A 22,145-nucleotide genomic window follows, 5' to 3' on the forward strand; every position below is an offset into this window, starting at 1 on the left:
CAGAGCACTCCGCAACCCCCCACAGCCACCACCCGCGCCACATAGCCTCCACACCCACCCCCACCTCCCAGGCTCCCCCCACTAACCCTAACCCATAAACCCTCCTTTCAGGGCCACCGACACCCCCCCCCCTACACCTGACATGTACCTCCAACTATCCCACCATCCCTCGATCCTCTTCCCCCCCACCACCTCCCTTGTCGAGCACCCCCCTGATCCCCACCCGATTTAGGTGATCCCCCCCCAGACCCACCCCCCTCTTCCCACAGGAGGTGATGAGCCACACATGCCTACATCCTCCTCACACCATCAAATTTTCCCCTACCACACAACCACTAGCTCATCTGGCTCTGCCGCCCGTCACACCTTCCTGAGACAGGTACAGTTGTTGCCACGAGTTTTTCCGCAGTGGCCCATGGTCTTACCTGAGATTTGCGAAGCGCGGAGAGTTCCCACTACCTCTAGAGGTGGGGATCTTTGTGGTTCGCAAGTCAAGGAGGGGCAAGGTCCATCTACTAGCACCACCGAATGATGGACCAAACTATGCTTTTTTCCTCCAATTCTCTCACTCAGGGGATTGGACAGTGACTCTAATAGAGGAGTTGAAGAGTTAGGTGATAGACCACATCTCCTAGTGGATGGGAGAAGAACTAACACTGTTTGCACAACAATGGTCTAATTGCATGATGGACACTAACTAGTGGGCTAGTGCTGAGGTCCCACACTTAAGCATTATCTTTTGAGCCCCTCCACAGTGGAGTGCTCCGAGGGATGTGATCGAGTGGCCTCTAGCACAGGCAGCTCGTTTCTACCACTGTATAGAGTCACAACTCTCCGCATGACCGATGATGCATTGATAGTACCACCTGGATCATCTATCATCCCTATGGTTTGGCCGAGGGCCACCATGGGGGATTGGAGTTCGCCATCCAGACCTATGGCAAAGCATACCTGCATGCCCCATAGTTTTTCCTCCTTATCAGCAGCCTCCATACCAAACGGATACATGTTCGGTTAGTCACAGGTTTTCCCATGAGCTTACACCTTGCATCCTGGAATGTGAACAGTCTCCACTATAGTGGGGCATGTGGTTTTAAGAAGTTGATTGTTTGGCAGGAGCTCCACCCTAACCTTGCCGAACGAATCGATATCTTACTGCTACAAGAGCACAAGCTCACTTCCACACCCATGCCCAATGGGTAGGGAAGGTACTCCCGAGCATCTCCCATACTTACCGGGAGCACGCCATAGCTGCCCACGACAAGGGTAGAGACGTATGCACCTCTATTGGCCCGAGTCTCACCGCCTGTGTACGAGACCACGGGACGATAGTGGCAGAGAGGGTTCTATGGATCAGATTGGATATTGGGAACTTGTGCCTTGGAGTCCTCAATGTCTATGCCCCTACGGAGGTTAGGGCATGCAACAAGTTCTGGGTGAAGATCACGGATGGACTCCCAAAGGTGGAGTCCTAGATTGTTGGAGGAGACTTCAACAACCTGGAGGCTTTGGAGGACCAACAGGGCAGAGGCAGAAACTACCAAGGCATGTCCAAGGAGCAGCAGGAGGCATGGGAGGTCTTTCTACTGGCAGTAGGAGCACACGATGCCTGGAGAGACCTTGTCCACCACAAGAGGGAGTTATCGTTGGACTTCTCTTGGGGATATAGGTGGCTAGGTTGAGTCCTGCTGGAGTGGTTAGATAGGTTTTATATCGAAGAGTGGGGAAGCTCTCGTTGAGGCCAGATTGGGCTGGGCAGTTGGCTGGCACCACGTTGTCTGATCATTGCCCGGTTCTCTTGACACTAGATCCCCCAGCATCTACCCTAGACACACAATCCTGTTGGATCCTTGATTTGATCTATAGGAGGGAGGAGATGATGAGACAGATAGAGCATATTTGGACCACGGAGTGGGATAGGAGGGACCGGATTGCAGAGGAGGTTGCTGAGGTCCTTGCCGAGTCAAGCAAATTTGCAAAGAGACAGCCATACACGCCAGGCAGTAGAGCTGGGAGGAGGAGAGAGCACTTCGGCGGGACCTTGCAGCCCCACAGATTATTACAGGAGCTACCAGGGGATCCCACCCTCCATGCACAGGAGATGCATGCGCGAGCAACCATTGCTGGTCTACAAGACAGGTGCTCAGAGTTCTCTTTCCGCACCTCAGTAGCTTTCTTGACGCGGAAGGGGGGCACGATGTGCAGGGAGTTTTTCCAGGTGCACTAGCCTCGCACCTCATGAGAGCAGATACGTAGCCTCAAATATCAGTATGGGAGGACTCGTTCTAGCTTAGACGAGGTGATGGAGATTGCCATTGACTACTACAGATGCATTTTCCAGCAGGACAGCCTCAACTAGAGGGCAGCCATGTAGGCAGCAGGTCTGGGATCACATCCCGTCCCTCACCACAGAGGAGATGGAACACTCCCTCCTAGCCCCCTTCACAGAGAAGGAACTAGAGGAGGCTTTTCCTACACATGATGGGTAGAAATGCCCGAGAGAGGATGGCCTCTCTAAGGCCTTCTTCACTACCTACTGGGAAGTGGTGAAGGACCCCCTACTGATGGCCTTGCAGGAAATTTTCACTTCAGGACAGATGCCAGGGAGCCTTTCGATAGGCCTTATCAATCTTCTCCCCAAAGGGGAAGACCGGTTAGAGCTTTCTCAGTGGAGACCGATCACCTTTTTATCAGTGACCTATAAGGCACTGGCAAAGATGATTGGTAGGCGACTACACCATGTGCTTCCAAATATCATCTATAACACAGACATGCTTTCTCCAGGATAGGAGCATCCTCGACAGTGTATTCGCCTTCTTTGAAGTGATAGAGTGGGCTCAGCACAGTGGGCAGAAACTAGCCGTACTACTCTTGGATTTCGAGAAAGCTTATGACAGGGTGGACTGGGAGTTCCTAAAGGACAGTATGGTGAGGTTGGATTTCCCCCAGGCTTGGATTCGTAAGGTCTCCGCACTTTACAGATCGGCCATCAGCAGGGTTCTCATAAGTGGTAGGTGAGGAGAGTTCGAACTTGAGAGATCAGTCCGATAGAGCTGCCCCCTGGGCTCGTACATATTTCTACTCTTTGCAGAGGTGGTCTCACTTTCTGAGGTCACGTGTGAGTGAATTACACGGACTCCGACTTCCAGTGAGAAAAAACTCAAGTAGACTCGGAGTATGTAGATGATACGACACTCTACATAGAGGACGATGAGGTGATGCTGGAGAGAGTGAAGCTGGCTCTTGAGGTGTTCTGTTCTGCAACAGGAGTGAAAATGAACTAGCTAAAGTCGGTTGGTTTCCTCACAAACCCGGACTCTAGCACAGAGTGGGGCATCCACCTGGGATTTAGATGGGTGAGCAAAGGGCAGACCGTTCGGTACCTAGGGTTCTAGGTGGGACTCGACATCACTCCAACCCAACAGTCACTAGTCGGCCGAGCCTTGGTGGTTAACCAGATCCTCCTAGCGACAGCTTGGTACATTACCTCGTGTTGGTGCTTATCTTGCATAGGGCAACTTCGCCGCCTAGTGCGGAAGTTCCTTTGGTCCGGGTGAGAAGGCTCCAAAGATTCAAGGGCGGCCAAGCTGGCATGGGCCACCATCATACGACATCGGTCAGAGGAAGGGCTTGGAATTATAGACCTAGAGTATCAGAGTATGGCCTTCTTGGGCAAGCTGATTGTCCACGGCCTCACACCAAGAGGGTAGACTTGGAAGGTTCTACCTATTACAAGAGGATCTCCAAGATTGTAGATCAAGGCTTCGCGATGAGTGGAGGTCGTTTCTGAGACGGATCTTTACGTTAGCCCACTAGATCACCCCTCAAATCACCTTTCCTACGCAGCTTGCTTTACATGTCGCAGGGCCTCTGTGAGGCCCTAATTCAGAGCCCCTCAAGTTGCTAGGAGGAGATAGACCGACAGCCGATGATCTGGAATCTCTATGTCAGGGATCGAGAAGGGGCACAGATTGGCAAGCACCCCCACATATAGTGGACTAGTTGGGAGGCTAGCCTGGCTCATACCATCAAGACATGGCGGGAGGTGTACAGGATGGTGGACAAGGTGCTACAACGAGTATTAGGCTAGCAGAGGAGCGGAGTTGAGAAGGGAGAGATGCAGCAATAGCTCAAGAGTGGCTTGCTCCCCCGATACGAGAGCCAATAGAGCTCAAGAAGGTATGGGCTGCTAGGTTTTCATCAGGAGGCATCCCCCTACAGATGGTAGGTAGAGTGGGCGATGCTCCACTTGGGACCTTTGCCATACAGGAGGGGAGGCGTTTGGCTCTTGATAGAGGATAGCAGAATGAGGGGATAGTTGTTCTTTCATGGAAAAGGATCCGAGTGATTGGCCTTCAAGGGAAGACATGGCAGTTGGTGGACCCTTTTGTCTTCTAGCAAGAGCTCAGGGAGTAGCACCTCTGGATCTCGGAGAGCGGGCCACTTAATGAGCTGGAGTACGATGCTCCACCTGGGACCTTCGCCATACAGGAGGAGAGGCATTTGACTCTTAACAGAGGACAGCAGGATGAGGGAATAGTTGTCCTTTCATGGAAGAGGATCCAAGTGATTGGCCTTCAAGGGAAGACATAACAGTTGGTAGACCCTTTTGTCTTCTAGCAGAAGCTCAAGGAGTTGCACCTCTGGATCTCGGAGAGCAAGCCACTTGATGAGCTAGAGTGGAACCCGAGAGAGTGGCTATGGTTGGTCACTATGGTCGCCAAGAAGCCACCGAGGTTCTAGGAGTACACTGCCAAGATTGACAGATGTGTATTGATGCAAGAGGATATGGATTGGACGCCCTCACGTAGCAAGCACTGGGAGAAACACATCACAGAGCATTTCCAACAGACCTGGTACTGCCTGTAAAAGGAGGCTGAGAAAGATATCGTATTTCTTATGGCTGGTGGCACATGGAGGCTTGGTAGTGGAAAGTTGGCTTGCCCAGATGTAAAAGGAGGGAGGTTGTATGCGCTGCACACAACCACCTCTGAAAACCCCAAAGCACTACCTTTAGTTGTGTGAGACGACGCAGCTCGTTTGGAGAGGAGTATGCCGCATCCTTCGCCGTATAGCATTCAACCTTGGATATATCTCATGAGGGGCTTTCTGTTGGCAGGCACTCAGTCAGGGCCGTCACCTTCTATATGAGGCCGAGATGCAAGGCACGATATTCATTATCGAGGCAAGGTCGTGCGCAATGGTCGGTTTGGAGACCCTACCCATCCCCTAGGTACTAGAGCCCACAACAAACCGCTCTGAGGTATACATGATGTATTTGTGACTTTCATCAACTCCAGCTAGCCTATTGAGCATGAGCACTCCGTTGTAATCAGTTTTTTTGAGTAATATAATCAGCCACATTTTACTTGAAAAAAAAATGCATGTTGATCTCAATTGTGCAGATATCAGTTTGTAATCAGTTTTTTTGAGTAATATAATCAGCCACATTTTACTTGAAAAGAAAAAAAAATGCATGTTGATCTCAATTGTGCAGATATCAGTTTGTTGGCTATTAATTGTCCATTCTTATGATATAGTACATAAATGTACATGTGTAACACTTCGTAAGGCCTCTTTAACATAATGTAAGTGGATACTGGTTTGGAGCTATATTCATATTATGTAGCTGGGTGTGCCTTGTTTGCCATGACAAACAATTTCTGATCAAATCAGTTTCTTTGCTAGCTATCTTGTAACTTAGACTGGATTACAGGAATTTCCAAGAGAAGCAATGCCAACTCTGAAAATATCATGCTATTTCACTGCATGAGTCCACATCATACTGCTTACAACTATCTTCATCTCAGTTCTAAGAATGGAAAAAGAGGTGTATACGTGGAACACCATAGTGAAGTGTTTCATCCCAAAGACCTGGAGAGCCATGGGTATTACATCTCGGTCAGTATATTCAAAATTATTGGTTGCACTTGTATGATCTTGCAGTTTGGGTCATGCCTCACTGTTATAGGAGTTGCTTACTGATTCACCAAAAAGGCTCATCACAAACATGAATCTATACAACTGCCTTCCAATAAGAGAGTCATTATGATGATTGTTTATGTAAATGGAATGACTACACTCTGTCTGGTTTTTCCAGACACCATAGATTTGCAAAACTGGAAATTGTTCCTTACAAATATGGAGCAGTAAGCAATGTAAGATCCTCCATTCTATTGGAGGAAAATAGAATCTGCATGTTGTCTCATTTTGCAGATATTGAAAGAATTTGAGGTTCCTTGTTTCAAATGTAGTGATTTATAGCAATGCAATCACTGCCTGTAGGTGGTTTTTGCAGACACTAAATAATTATTACAAATGAAGTGCTCACATCCCTCATAGCTCGACCAATGCATATCTATGGTTTGCATAGTCAAAGATAGCAAGCTGTTTGAGAATCAAGTCTCCACATAAAACGCCAGCAGTGTAAATAGAAACATCCAGTGTTTGTTCATCACCATTGAAGTACAGTGCTTTGACTGCAGAAAATTTTTTACCAGCAAACTGCACTTCAGACAAAATGCCGAATTGTGCCTGTCGATAAGACCACATCAAAATACATAATGTCAGCAGAAAACATTGAAGTTCGATGCACCCTACATTCAAAACCAAATTTGTGTTAATTTTTGGGGCTAGTTTTCCAGAATTAAGAATCTGCCAGCTTCAGAATATCACATTTGCTACCCTACACGGCTTCCCTCAAGTTGCCAATAACCTTGACTTATGCTTGATGAACAATGCAGGCTTACAGACAGGCATGCACAACATCAGAAAGAAAAAATGTGCAAATACACAGCATGCCCAACTTTGCTTGCAGCAGCAACCAAGTTAATCTTGAAGCTTATCTATTGGACTTCTCTATAGAAACCTCGGCCATTGTATAAACAAACTGACTGCCCTCCTTTGAAGAACTAAAGAAAATAGAGTTGTTCAGATGCTTAAATGTAATCTAGTAACTTCTGTACATGATTAAAACAATACCTTGATACCCTGATCACCTGGACCCAACCCACCAACTTCAGCTGAACCCTTCCAATCAAAACTTTTAAGCAAATTAAGCTCTTGGACTGCTCGATGGTGAAATATAATGTCTACTCCTCCTGCACCGGTGTCAAGCATGAGAAGTGTGCTTTGCCCGTTCAGTGTCGCGCGTGTATGGGGAACATTATCCAGCATAAAGAAAGGCTGCAAAAAAGGAGCAAAAAACCTTTTAGTTAACTTTCATACAGCAGAAAATCAAATGCGACTAAAATTAAACAATAGAACTAAGAAGCTAACTGGGATAGGATAAATACTGGCAAATGATATTGGATGCAGGGACCAGAATGTGTTAAGGTGATATTGATTTAGAAACTAAATGAAATCCAAGCATGCTCAATTTTTCTTATAAACATGATGTTTGAGGTATTAGGCTCGACAATTAAGATATTGTTCTTTCAAAACTTATTTCAGGGAAAATTAAAAGAACAAACACTTGAGGCTGAAGACGATAGATTCAACATTTATAACAGCCATAGGCTCAAGCAACAAAGAGGCAACTAAGGGTCAAGGATGGGCAACGCTGCAAAGAAGTATTACTCATTCACACAAATTGCACGAAGATGCAAGAGCAAACATGCTCACGTGCATATAGTTGTGATACTACAAACCAACTCGCTCTTTACAAATCAGAGGGAAGATACTGGGATAGCCTCCTTCATAATCCTGAAGAGAAGTATAAATGCTTTAAAAAGGTGCGGGAATTCAATTAACAGGTCCGCTGGTTCTGAAAGACTGCAGTGCAAGAAGAAGGAAATCAAGAGAGGTGATGATAAGGGGGGGAAGATGATAAGGGCATTAAAAACAGGAATACAACTTGGCATGTATGGAAATATTAACATGCAACCAGGGTTGCAATTGGGCTTGTATTTGGGCCTTTTCCAGTCTGAGACTAATTTCTCCAAATTTTTTCAACAAGATTTTATGCTTTTTGCATTGGAATCCCTAGCTCTCAAATTAAGGCCTTGGGTGACCCTGTCAGAGTACAGCGATGCGGAAACGTGGGACCAAGGCTGAGAGAGAGAGTGAACACAGAGAGAAGAGAGAGAGAGAGAAAGAGACAGTGGAAGATGAAGATCTGCTGTATAAGGTGTGCTGTATACAAAGATATGCAGATATATACACGGGCGCAGTGCAAGGGACTGCGTGTCTCCACCTCGACGATGCAACCTGCTGTTCACCTCGAAGTACGCTGCAGTCTGCACGAATCTCCAGCCTGAAATCTGCAAAACACAAGTGTGGAACAATGTGCAGAATGTCGGCTATAAATAGCCAAAAATAATGCGATCCCATATGACAGGTCGGCTGCATTAAATGCAGCCGACTGGTACAGTCCGACTGTACCAAACTGCCACGTGGTAGCCTGCTCCGTACTGTCCAGCTGCCTACTCCGCGACGTGGCTGCCTGTTCCGTACTGTCCAAGGGATGACAATCGCTAACACCCCCTCTCAGAGCCTAGACGGGGCAAAAGCCTGAGGGATCTGGCATGTCTCCAAAGTAGAGCCTGGGGAAGCGCCTTCATAAACAAATCTGCAAGATTGTCCTCCGTCTTGCAGTACTCCACAGCTATGGTCTCATCCAGAAGCTTCTCCCTGATGACGTGGTACTGGATCTCTATGTGCTTCGTCCGGGTATGGAAAACAGGATTCCGTGCCAAGGCAATGCAACTCTCCTTGTCGCATCGCAGAAAAGTAGGACGAGTCTGGGGGCAGCCAAGCTCCTCCAACAATCTCTGAAGCCACACAGCCTCACATGTGGTGGAAGACGCGGCCTGATACTCCGCCTCAGTAGACGAAAGGGCTACCGTGGGCTGCTTCTTGCTACTCCATGAGATAACACCTGCACCCAAGGTAAAACAGTAGCCTATAGTAGCTACACCTCCTGTGGTCCACATCGCCAGCCCAATCCGAGTCGCTCCAACCTGCAAGTACAAGATCTGAACCACCTGTGCCTGCTAGATAATGAATCCCAAAGTCAGAGGCCCCCCTCAAATACCGAAGTATCCTCTGAGCAACTTGCCAATGCACCATCTGAGGTTCACTCATGAACCCCGCCAAGAGACCAACAACAAAACAAAGATCAACACGAGTGTTGAGGAGCCAAATCAATGATCCAATCAACTGACGGTAGCGGGAAGCATCCGCCAAGGGAGAATCTGAATGTGAAGTGGCCTTCCAGTTCGGATCCATAGGAGTAGAAATGGTCCGACAATCCTCCATCGCAAAAGAAACCAAGAGCTCCTGTACATATCTCTGCTGAGAGATGAAAATCCCCCTCTAAGACTGATAAATCTCATGGCCCAAGAAGAAGTGGAGTAGACCCAAGTCTGTCATCTCGAACATCTGATGTAAAGCTGCCTTGGTCTCTTTGACCTTTTGTACATGATCACCTGTGAGAATCAAATCATCCACATACAACACAAAAAGCACACAACCAGCCTCGGAAGTGTGTACATAAAGCTGCGGATCGGCCTTGGAATGCTAATATCCCAACTGTGACTGAAGGAATGAGTCAATCTTCTCGTTCCATGCACGTGGAGCCTACTTGAGGCCATACAAGGCCTTCTTTAACCTTTAGACTTGCCCATCTCAAGATCCAAAACCAGGAGGCTGCTCTACATAGATCTCCTCCTTCAAATCACCATTGAAGAAGGCCGACTTCACATCCAACTAGTAGACAGGTCATCTCCTATGGCCAGCCAAGGCAAGAACAGCTCGAATAGTCGCCATACGAGCAGTGGGGGCAAAGGTATCATGACAATCAATCCCGGGGCACTGTGCAAAACCTTTAGCAACAAGACGAGCCTTGTGCTTGTCCAAAGAACCATCGCGAAGGTACTTGGTCTTGAAGACCCATTTGACGCCAATCACCTTCTTATGAGAGGGACGAGGCATGAGGTACCAAGTGCCATTCCTCTCAATAGCCTCCAACTCGGCTTCCATAGCTTTCTTCCATGGTGCGGATTGGACTGTAAAGCCTCCTTCACGGAGGTGGGCTCTTGATCCTGCATAACACGGGTCATCAAACAATAGTTAGAGCAAACAAGCTCCGTAAAATGTGCATGGTGCCTCCGTGACCGCCGCAGACCATCTTGCGGTCCCCACTCCTCAGGGACCCCCTCAATCCCTGAATCTTGGAGTGTGTCACGGGCCCAACGAGGAGAAGGCCGGACCTCTCCTCGTCGCTCTCCATCAGCTGAAGACTGGTAACTCCTCAAGGGTGACCGGTGGAACAGTAGACTCTGTATCGGAAACAGAATCGGAATCAGAAGGCGCTGGCTCCAAAGGAACTGTCTCGGGAGCCCAACTCTCCCCTGGATCTCCAAGGATAGGATGCTCCTCACCTGCTGCTATGGCCGGAACCTCCACAAACCGCACATCTCGACTAGTGTACACATCCCACTTTACGGGATCATACAAACGATAGCCTTGGGACTGAGAGCTGTAGCCAACGAACACCTATCTTCGGGAAGCCGCTTCAAATTTATCACGATGAGTCTTGGGAATGTGAACATAGGCATCACACCCAAAAACCCTAAAATAAGAAACATCGGGCTTAGTCCCAAAGTAAGCCTCAAAAGGCGTCATCCCATCAATGGCCGAAGTGGGGGATTGGTTAAGGATGTGGACTGCAGTAGCCACAGCCTCGGCCCACAGAAACTGAGGTGTCTGTCAGGGCTCCATCATGGTGCGCGCCATCTCGATCACACTTCGGTTCTAGGGTTGCCGGACATAGTGGTGAGTCCTCGAACTGTGACCTCTCAGACACCGTCCGAAGATAATCATAGTTGAGGTGACCAAACAGAGCATGCCATAGCTCTGACTGTGTCTGAGAGGTAAGAAGAAGAGTAGGGAGAGCGGTAGAAGACGTCAATTTGTAAATGACGTTCTCCTCATATCCTGATGAGAGAACCTTCCGTGATCCACGATCAAGGACTCGTACTGAATCACTGTCAAACTCCACCAAAAGTCCAAGGGAACAAATCTTATAAACCGAAAGTAGATGATACCCTAAACCTGGCACATGCAACACCTCTGAGGTATGGGTACCACCACGTCTATCTGGAATAAGCAGCATCTCACCTCGTCCTGCAATAGACACCGAAGAGCTATCTCCAATGAGAATCTGCCCATGCGAAGGTCGCAGCTGGGCAACACCAACTGATGAAGGAGTCATGTGCCGGGAGGCACCATTATCGACGATCCACTCTCGAGCCTGGCGGGACTGCCATCGCAGCATCAGAAGCCTTCAGTGTAGAGTCCTCAATGATTGCTAGATGAAGAAACGCAGCTAACAAGGGTGCAGCCACCGCTCCAGAATCCTTCGAGTCCGTCTTGTTGGTGTCCTTCTTGTCTTTGTCGGGACAATCCTTCTTCCAATGGCCGGTCTTACCACAAATATGGCATGTGGATTCTTTGTCCTTGTCCTTCTTTGACTTGTTGTCCTCCTCCTTCTTTTGGTCCTTCCCCTTCTTCTGAGAGGCTTGACCTGTCAATGCTTCCGACTTGGAAGCATGTTGTCCCTTCAGTTGTTCCTCTTGGTCCAAGACCATAGAAACCAACTCTTCCCACCGAAGAGTAGACTCACGTCCCGAAGCAATAAGAGCGGAGTAGAAAGCACCGAATCATGGCGGCAACTGGGACAAGAGTGTGATCGCCATGTCTTCGGAGGAAATCGGCTTCCCCGCATTCTGAACCTGCATCTGAAGCTGTCTAAGCTTGTTGATGTGCTCCCGCAATGAAGAAGACTTGTTCACGGACAAGGTCCGCATTTGCACCTCCAAAGAAACCCTCTTCATAAGGGTCATCCGGTTATACATCTGGTCAAGCTCCAACCATATCTCCCGAGCCACCGTCAAGTGCTCGATGTGGGCTATCACGGCTATAGTACAAGACAGAAAAAGAAAAGAACGAATCTGGGCATTCAGTTTGTCCCAGTGAGACTTGGCCTTGGCCAACTCGGCACGAGCATCGGAAGAGAGTTTGGACTCATCTCTCACCAAGGGCCGGTCGATCTCCTCCTGTACAAGCTCTGCCAAATCGTAAGACTCAAGGATGGCCAACATCATCACGCGCCAGATGCGGTAATAGTCGCCATCGAGCTTTTGATCTGAGGGAAGAGCTGGTAAGACAAGCACCTTCCGATCCATGATCGTCTGGAACTCCAAGTCAATCTCTGTAGACATCTTCACCTGTAATGCCTGCACAAACGCAAAAGCAGCTCCCTTTGACTGGGAAACTGCAGCCTGCTAGGGCTCTTTCTTCCGCGTCCCGAACCTTCTTCAACTACCGGAGGCGATGAAAAAGTAAAACCTGCACTTGAAAGCTGAAAACACAGCCTTCCTCCTCTTCAAACAGCAGCAAATAGCAACAAATCCACCAACTGGACTCCTTTCCCGCGCGCCCACGCTCGCTTCAGCCTTGTTCTGATGCGCAGCCCTCCTGGTCGCCCTCGAACACTGGAAACGCAGCCTTGTGTCGCGATGGAATCTCCTCTTCAGGCAGGTTCTTCACTCAGTCAGCCCTTCTTCACTGCTCTGATACCATGTCAGAGTACAGCGATGCGGAAGCGTGGGACCAAGACTGAGAGAGAGAGTGAACATAGAGAGAAGAGAGAGAGAGAAAGAGACAGTGGAAGATGAAGATCTGCTGTATAAGGTGTGCTGTATACAAAGATATGCAGATATATATACGGGCCCAGTGCGCGGGATTGCGTGTCTCCACCTCGACGATGCAACCTGCTGTTCACCTCGAAGTACGCTGCAGTCTGCACGAATCTCCAGCCTGAAATCTGCAAAACACAAGTGTGGAACAATGTGCAGAATGTCGGCTATAAATAGCCAAAAATAATGTGATCAAATATGACAGGTCTGCAGCCGACTGGTACAGTCTGACTGTACCAAACTGCCACGTGGCAGCCTGCTCCGTGCTGTCCAGGGGATGACAATCGCTAACAGACCCATTAACCACCACCTGGGTGCCTCACCTTTGACATTGAGTATCAAATGACCCACTAACGTATGAGAGGTAGACAACACAGTAGCTACCCACAACCCAACAACAAGAGACAGAGTGCCAGTGATGGATGGTATTGTGGCTTGGTACTAAACTCAATAGTTGTGGCTTCTAGCAATCATGATCCTTTGAGCAATCTTGGTAGTACAAGAAGACAAGTTAATCCAGTAAGACCAGCACAAAAGTAATGAACTACTGCCCATGCAGAACCACTGATGACAACAAAACAAAGGAAGCTATCTCATGGAGATAGAAAGTCAATAGCACAATGGATTCGTTCAAGTGTTGAGAGGAAAATGTGATGGATCTTGCAAGATCCTTGCCACCACAGCAGTTATATAAATCCTTATATATCCAAAAACAACCCACTGTACCCTTCGTAGATCTTGACACCAAGCATCAACACCAAAGTAAAATAGTTCACTATCCATGTATCATGAGTATCAATACTAAGCATGAAGCATAATAATCCATCAAGGTAACACGTTCACTTGTAAACAAACTCACGAAGTGCCATGAGCTTTGTATGTTCATGAAGTACCAAGAATAACATGACAAAACCTCTAAGGTTCATGAGCCATCACCATTATGATTTATCCAAGCATCATATTACTAAAGCTATACCCCCAATATGCAAATACCAAGCCGAGAGATATCTCAAACTTTCATTCTGTAGTGACGGGTCATGCATGAAAATCGAGACAGTAGGAGTTCCTTAGGCACAAAGAGATAGAGAGAGTGAGAGAGATCAAAGCAGAGAGTGTGCACGTTTTGTGGGTACAATGACAAGTGTACCACTTTAGGTTTTTAGATAGATATATATGTGTAAGTAAGAGTGCTAAGGGAGTCTTCACACCCGAGCACATTTAAAGACACGAGGGCCTTTATTCCCAACAGCCTCTCACCTAAAGGCAATGTGCCTTAATAGGAGAAAAGAATCAGCTAAGTCTAGGTATGTACAAAGATGAAATACATATATCTATCCAACTCCCATCATCTGTCGGCAATGAGCAAACCGCTCTGCTAGAAGACCCTTCGTGAGAAGGTCTGCAGGATTATCATCTATATGCACTTTGACAAGCTCAATGCTCTTTCTGTCAAGTACATCTCTAATGACGTGGTACTTCACCTGTATGTGCTTTGTCTTTGCATGAAATACGAGATTCCATGCTACCATGATAGCACTCTGACTATCACAATGGAGAACAGGTAACTTTGTGATGCCAAGCTCTCCCACCAGACGTAAAAGCCATAAAGCCTCCTTGCATGCCTCAGAGGCAGCCACATACTCTACCTCTGTGGTAGACAATGCAACACACTTTTGTAGCCTAGTTATCCAAGAGACCGCTCCTCCTGTGAAAGTAAATACATACCCATAAGTAGACTTTCTGCCATCCACATGACCAGCATAGTCTGCATCCATAAAGCCAACCACAAATGCCTTCTGCTTTCCAAAGCAGATGCACAACTCCTTTGTGCCTTTGAGGTATCTCGTAATACCTTTCACTGCTTCCCAATGCTTTTTTCCAAGGTTTGCCGTGTATTTGCTAACCACTCCCACTACAAAGGCAATGTCAAGACGTGTAGCAACCATAGCATACATCAAACTGCTAGCAGCTGAAGCATATGGTATCTTCGCCATTTCAGCCTTCTCATCATCAGATGTAGGGCTATCCTCTACACCGAGTTTCACATATGGAGGCAATGGACCCCCAATTGTTTTACCCCCCTCCATATTGAAACGTTACAAAACCTTGGAGATATACTCCTGCTGAGATAGATAGAGTAATCATGTCGACCTATCTCTGATTATTTGCATGCCAAGAATGTTATTTGCATCGCCAAGATCCTTCATGTCAAAGCTGCCATGAAGACTTTACTTTAGTGAGTTCAAGGCATGAGTATCCCTGCCAGCAATCACCATGTCATCTACATACAAAACCAAGATAAGCAGGCTGCCATCTGCTTCCTTCTTGGTGTATAAGCAATGATCCACTTGAATTCTATGGAAACCTTGAGGCTGCATAGATGTATCAAACTTATGATACCATTCTCTGGGTGCTTGTTTCAGCCCACACAAACTCCTTTTGAGTTTACATACCATATTTTCTTTCCCTTTTTTCACAAACCCTTCAGGCTGCTGCATATATATGTCTTCATGCAGATCACCATGTAAAAATGTAGTCTTTACATCCATCTTTATGAGTTCCATATCTTCAACTGCAATCAAGTATAAAATGGTTCTCAATGTGGTCATCTTGACTACAAGAGAGAAAATCTCATCAAAGTCCAATTCCTTGCTCCTGCGTGTACCCCTTTGCAACCAATCTTGCTTTGTACGTGAGAAACCAGAAGTGACATTCATATTGTAAACCCATTTGCGTGGAAGTGTTTTCTGCCCTTTAGGCAACTGCAAGAGATTCCATCTCTGACAACATGGCTTTATACCATTTCTTGCTATCATGTCTGTCCATTGCTTCCTTGAAGCAAGACGGTTCACCACAGTCGGTCAACATGATATAATCAACCACATTGTTTGCACCAGGAACAAATCTATCAGGTTGTCTAGTAGCCCTAGATGATCTCATAACCCAATGATCATTATTTCCTGGTTGTTCCTCCAAATTTCCACTTTAAGCATGCTGTCCTGGCATTTCAGCCTGCAAATCAGCATTAACATCATGCTGTCCTGGCTGTTCCTGCACATGTAGTGGCTCATTATCATGGGCAATAGCTGGCTGATCATTTCCAGCATCATTTTCTGCATTTACAGATTCATTTACAACAGGTATTTGCTGCGGTACAGCAGGCACATTTTGCTGTCCAAAAGGTATTTTTTCCCGGATTACAACCCTACGAACCTCCTCAATCTTTTCAAGTTGTTTATGCATGCGATCTTCCCGGAAGATAACATCATTGCTGCGTACTACTTTCCATTTCTCGGGATCCCACAGTCTATACCCCATTTCATCCTCATCACCATATCCTAGGAAAATGCATTTATAGGACTTTGCTCAAGTTTGCTGCATTTTTCTTTACGAATGTGCACAAAAGCCTCGCAGCCAAACACTTTCAGGTGAGTATATAAAGGTGGCTTGCCCGACCATGCTTCTTGGAGAACTCCCTCCCCCCCTCCTCCCAAAAAGACCTATTCGGTGATCGATTAATCGAGTGAACAGTTGTCATAATAGCCTCTGCCCAAAAGCCAGGGGATAATCCAACATGAGATAGCATAGTACGGATTTTATCTTGTATGGTCCGATTCATACGCTCTGCAACTCCATTTTGGGATGGATTATGAGGGGCAGTGAGCTCCCTCTTTATCCCTTTGCTGTCACAAAATGCCTGAAAGGCCTTGAATACATATTCCCTACCATTGTCAGAGCGAAGACACTTAAGTGTCTTATCTGTCTGACTTTAGGCCAATACCAAGAATTTTTTAAACTTGTCAAGCACTTCATCCTTGCTACGAATACGGTAAACCCATACCTTCTATGTAGCATCATCAACAAAGGTGACAAAATATTTCTTTCCTCCTAAAGATAACCCTGGCATCTGACATACATCTGAATGACTAATTCTAGAGGAGAAGATTTCAGCGAAAGAGACTTTTTATGAGATGTCTGTGCATGTTTGCCATAAATACAATGATCACAATGCTCAAAATCAGCATAACAAAGACAAGGCAAGTAACCCAAACGAGAAAGCACTTTCATTTCTCTTTAACTCATGTGTCCCAACCGGCCATGCTACAAAGAAACACTTGGCTGCTCAGTCATGGCAACAACATGGTCACGCACACTAGATACATAAAGTGGATACAAAGTATCACTCTTGCAACCTCTGGTAATAACCCTAGATCCGTTACAGATCTTCCATTTTCCATCACCAAAGGTGGTATGAAAACCATCATCATCTAGCTGCCCTGTTCTAATCAAGCTCTTCTTGAGCTGAGATTGCAAATGCACACTGCCAGTACCTGCAATGTCACATGCATAGTTGTCCCCAAGATGGACATCATGTCGACCTCCTGTATAGAGGTAGAGAACCACTCATGATGAGGAGTGATATGAAAGGAAGCACCTAAATTGAGAATCCATGTATGCATGTCATCATCTGTATCTGCAAGTAAAGCATGTGCATCAAAGTGTAAAGAGACAAAGAGTACGTCACTCCCACTATCACTGTTATGAGTGACTACATTCATCTCTTCAATTTTGACATTGCTCATCTTAGGCTAACTGTCTTTCTTCTCTTCCTTGCTATCATCTGTCTTCTTGCACTTTTCTTCCTCTTTCTTCCATTTGTAGCAATCACGTTTAAAGTGACTCTCTTTCTTCCTATCTCTTTGGTTTTGCTTCCACAGTAGTCATTCCCTGATACCCCCGATAAAAATCTTTGCAAAAACTACATACGTAAACATCTTGAACTCCCATAAGGTCAAAAGCTTGATTTTGACACCATCACCATCTCACTCTTCACAAGGAACCATTAGCCATTAATCATCTTTGCAAAATGAATATCGCCAATTCAACCATTCATAACCATGTAAAAAATCTACTTTAGAATACCATTTCTTTCACTCCTAAGCTCTACCACTTCTTTCACTACTATCTTTATCTTCATTCTACACCTCCTCCTCCCACACCCTTTAGAGCTGCCCAAGCTTCAAGAAGCCTTCTATCATCTTTCAACATCCAAAACCTATCCTTGGGAAACTTTCCTCGCATGTCACTCAAAGACATGCTTAAATGGGCTAGACGAAATAAGAAAAGTAACTCCCAAAATACTTTTTCTTCTACTCGATTTTTAACTTACCTTATTCAATGTCTCTCGTTCCTACCACCATCCGTATCCACCCCCTCTTCTTCTAAAACCAAAAGTTCAAGTATCCGCCCAATGTCCTCGTGAACACAAGTCCAAACATAACAAGAAGGCCAAAACTTGGACAACTACTTCCACTACTCCCCCTATGATCATTCTCCTTGTTATTTTATCCTCCTGGTCCCTCACTTTCCCTCCCAAGATACCACCACCTCTTTCAACAAATCCTCTTTCTCGGTCCTCTTCGCATTAAAGAGCAGCATTAACGAATTCAAAGGCATAAGCATTGTTTGCAAAGCAAGCATACTCCTTTGAGGACCGATCCCCCCCCCCCCCCCCCTCCATCTTATACGTGCACTGACACGTGAGGATGATCCCTGTAACTTTGATGACCACAAAATTCAAGAGAACCAAGAGATTATTTAAGCATTCAAGCTAAGGGACTTTGACCCAAACAAATACCACATATAGTCTTGAAAGACATACAGCATCATAAGCTTTCTCACATTCCTAAACTCAGTGATGAGCTACCTGTTGAGCTAAAAACGCATTAACCTGACTTAAATAGCCCCAAAATGCGCTTAATAATGAAGAAACCTTGTTATTTTAAAAGGAAATGTGATTCTAGAGAGTTAATGTGTCCCAAATGCACAACCCTAATTTGGATGTCCTAAACTTTCTACAAATAGACATGTACCCCACCACTCTCCCTTAATCTCGTTTTTGCAGGTTTCAAGAGCCATATCCCTATTACCCACACCCCATTTGTAAAGAACATCACTGTCAAAGCTTTCTCCAAAGTACGACACACTCTCCAACTCATCACCTTTGCATTGATCCAAGAGATCCAAGAGTTCAAGGTTCAGTATTCACTAAATAGTGTTTGTTGCATGGGCATTGTGTATTCAATATTCATTCACTTCATTATTCATTGTTGACCTGTGTATACTAGGATTACTACTAGGTGTCTTATTATCCTCTTATGCCTTCCTCACATCATCTTAATTGCTAGAATCCCAAATTCTTCATCTTGTTGGAAGTACACGTATGCCTATGTAGCCAGTGTTTTCACTACACTTACATACCCACACATTTATACACAATAGGTGGCGGGCACCCATCACTGTCAGTTCATTTTTTATTCTTTCGATGACTAATGAATAAGGGAAGGCCGGTCACACATTGTGGCTGTTGAAGTTCCCACATCTCTCTCTCTCTCTCTCTCTCTCTCTCTCTCTCTCTCTCTCTCACAGCTTGCACCTCCCTTGCTTCTGCTTGCTCATGCTCTCATTAAGGCTTCTCCCTTCAACCGGTAATAGAGTGTTGGTTTGAGAGCTTCATTAGTGATTGCTTCAGCCCAATTCAACACCTACAGCTCAAGGTTTAATGGTTGCCATTGCTTCAGCTCATTTGAGGTAACCATTGCTTCTCGGTTCTTCATGGCTTCCATAAGCTTGTTCCAGGGATTGGAAAGGCTTGGTTGGGCACTATATAGTCCTCCACAATGGTCAACACCAACATTCGCTCAGCCTGATCTGCATGGACTACGCCTGCTGTCAAGTAACCTATCTTTGATAGTTTGGGTGCATCTCTTGCCTCACCTACAGCATCTGACACTCCTTGGCACTTGGGCAACCTCTTGGACACCTTCCCAGCATTGGCATTCATCATTGGGCACTAATTTGAGCCTCTAAACATCTATTGCTTGCTGTAATATACAGCAGACCTGCTGTAACACAAGTCAAACAAGGTCTCTTTAGTGATTGGAGCTCACTCTTGTCTCTATTGATGCCCATATGCATATGCATGGATGTTGGGATATTTGGCAAAAGTCTTGAGATGCTCTTGGCTTGATTTGACCTCCCATAGCTCAGTTTATGCAAAGAAGACACATATATGGCAAGTTTTAGTATAGAAGACACATATATTGGCTTTGGATCAAATGATAGTGCTATATTTAACATTGACAAATTGAATGGCACTAATTACAGCTACTAGAAGACACAAATATGGCAAGTTTTAGTATAGAAATTGTAGATTAAGCCATTAAGACACGAGGGTGTGCCCGAACGCTTTGATGCATAGAATTGGACTGAATTGGATGAGTCATGCACACCTACAATCATTTTGTCACTCTCAAGCAGGTCTTCTACAATGTTGTCTCTGAAGGGTAGACTACATGGCACTTATGGGAGAAAATCCGTGATGTCTATGATAAGCAAAGCCCTTCCTACCATATGTATTGGCTAAAGCAATTCATGGACCTTCGAAGGAGGGGACTTCCATGTCTGCCCACTTAAATGAGTTTCATTCTATTTTCAACCACTTACCTTCGCAAGGCAATGACTTTAAGGAGAATCTTCCACCATTGTTCTTGCCGGTTACATTGCCTAAATCATGCAACACATTCTATGCTACTATGTGTACAAATATGCCTGTTGATAGGCTGAAATTGCAAGATATAGAGAGTGCATTATGGAATGAAGAAGTTAATAAAAAGAATGCTGATGCTCCTCATAGCTCTCATGCTTTGACAGTCAGAGGTAGTAATTCTAAGAGCGATAATAATAATTCTAAGTAGTTTGGACAATCTCGCAATAAGTCCCATGGCCACAGTGCCATAAAATTAGTGATGAAAAGCACAAGGAAAAGAAAAAGAGCAAAGTGTAGGAAAAGAATCATGATCACAGCATTGTCCCCAGTAAGTCCACCATCAAGATTGAAGAGATTAATGTAGTGCAAACGGATTCGGATGATCATTACATACCTACAATCTCTTGATATTTCACAGTTGACTGATGCCTCATCAACTTATACTCAATGTTGGCTAATTAATTCAAGGGCTTTATTTCATGTTACCTCCCATTGAGAGCAGTTCCACTCTTATCGCAGCATTACAGGATCTATCAGATTGGGTAATGACTTGGCATTAGATATCATTGGTATTGAAGATGTATGACTACAGTTTTCTTCAAGTAGCATCTTTACTTTGCATGATGTATGTCATGTTCCGGCTTTGACCAAAAGCCTACTTTGTACTTGACAATTGGATGATGCAGATTATTTTGTATCTTTTAGTAATTCCTCATGGAAGATTACCCATGGAAATCTTATCCTTGCACGAGGTGCCAAGTCTGGCACTCTTTATCCCTTACTTCTATCTAGATCTATGGACCATGTTTTGATAGTGGCTACAATACCACTTGCATCATTATGGCATCATCACCTAGGACACATATCATTAAAGAAAATGAAAATACTGACGTGTTTGCAATATCTTCCGCCCCTTGACTATAGATGGTTTGATTCTTGTGATCATTATCTTTATGACAAGCATACGCATAGTTCGCCTAAGAAGTCTGACATTACACGCTTGGGTGAGCCTTTGGCTCTTGTTCATTCTAATATTTGTGGACCTATGTCTTATCAGTCCTTAGATGGCACAAAGTATTTCGTTACTTTCATTGATGATTACTCACATAAGGTCTAGGCATATCCCATAAAGCAAAATCAAAAGTACTAGCTATGTTTCAGCATTGGGTTACTCTTGTTGAGAACCAATCTGGGTATAGACTGAAACACCTGCAATCTAACAATCGGGATAAGTATGTGTCTAAATCCTTTGAGTAGTTTTGTGATGAGAAGGGTATTAAGCATCAATTGACCGTCCCATACACCCTACCCTAGGATGGTATGGCTAAGCGCATGAACAGGACGATTCAGGAGAGAGTCCATAGTATGCTTAACTAGGCAAGCTTACCGCAGCACTTTTGGGTTGAGACAGTTACTGCTACCGTACATTTGATTAGGAAATCCCCATGCATTGTTATTGACTATCGGGTTACAAAGGAGATATGATCCGAAAAACCTCCATCATATACTCATTTGCGTGTCTTTGGTTGTAAGGCTTTCTGCCCTGTTCCCAAGGACAAGTGCAATAAGCTAGATCCTAAGTCACTGAAATATATCTTTCTTAGTTATGGGAATGCAAATGAGATGGGTTATTACCTATGGGATCCACAAGCTTAAAAGGTCATCCGCTGCCATGAAGGTGTTTTCCATGAAGAGAAAATACATAAGCAACCTGAGTAAGTAGTTGAGATATGCAATGTAATATTTGAAGAGGAGCCTCCTGCTTCCATAGAGCCAACGAGATAGTGTCCATAGCTAATGCTCCAATGACCCATGACCATGATATCAAGATGTACATGCTCCATAACCTACAATGAAACGTTCTACTAGAGATAGATATCCTCCTGAGCGGTTTA

The 22,145-nt window shown here is 45.4% G+C and overlaps 1 protein-coding gene across 2 annotated transcripts in view; it reads right to left on the bottom strand.

Moving 5' to 3' along the window:
- Nucleotides 1-5,890: 5,890 nt before the first annotated feature.
- LOC148039874 (uncharacterized) overlaps nucleotides 5,891-22,145 on the bottom strand; it is a 102,967-nt gene continuing 86,712 nt past the window's right edge. For both annotated transcript variants that reach the window (XM_087694901.1, XM_087694909.1), the window contains exons 12-13: nucleotides 6,982-7,185; nucleotides 5,891-6,534 (exon numbers count right to left, since the gene is read on the bottom strand). In XM_087694901.1, the coding sequence (XP_087551027.1) occupies nucleotides 6,337-6,534; nucleotides 6,982-7,185 (402 nt within the window). In that variant the 3' untranslated portion in view covers nucleotides 5,891-6,336. The remainder of the gene's footprint in view (nucleotides 6,535-6,981; nucleotides 7,186-22,145) is intronic.

This window comes from Lygodium microphyllum, chromosome 2 (assembly GCF_053477565.2).
Source record: "Lygodium microphyllum isolate KBCC chromosome 2, Lygodium_microphyllum_v1.1.10, whole genome shotgun sequence".
NCBI classification, from domain to species: Eukaryota; Viridiplantae; Streptophyta; class Polypodiopsida; order Schizaeales; family Lygodiaceae; genus Lygodium; species Lygodium microphyllum.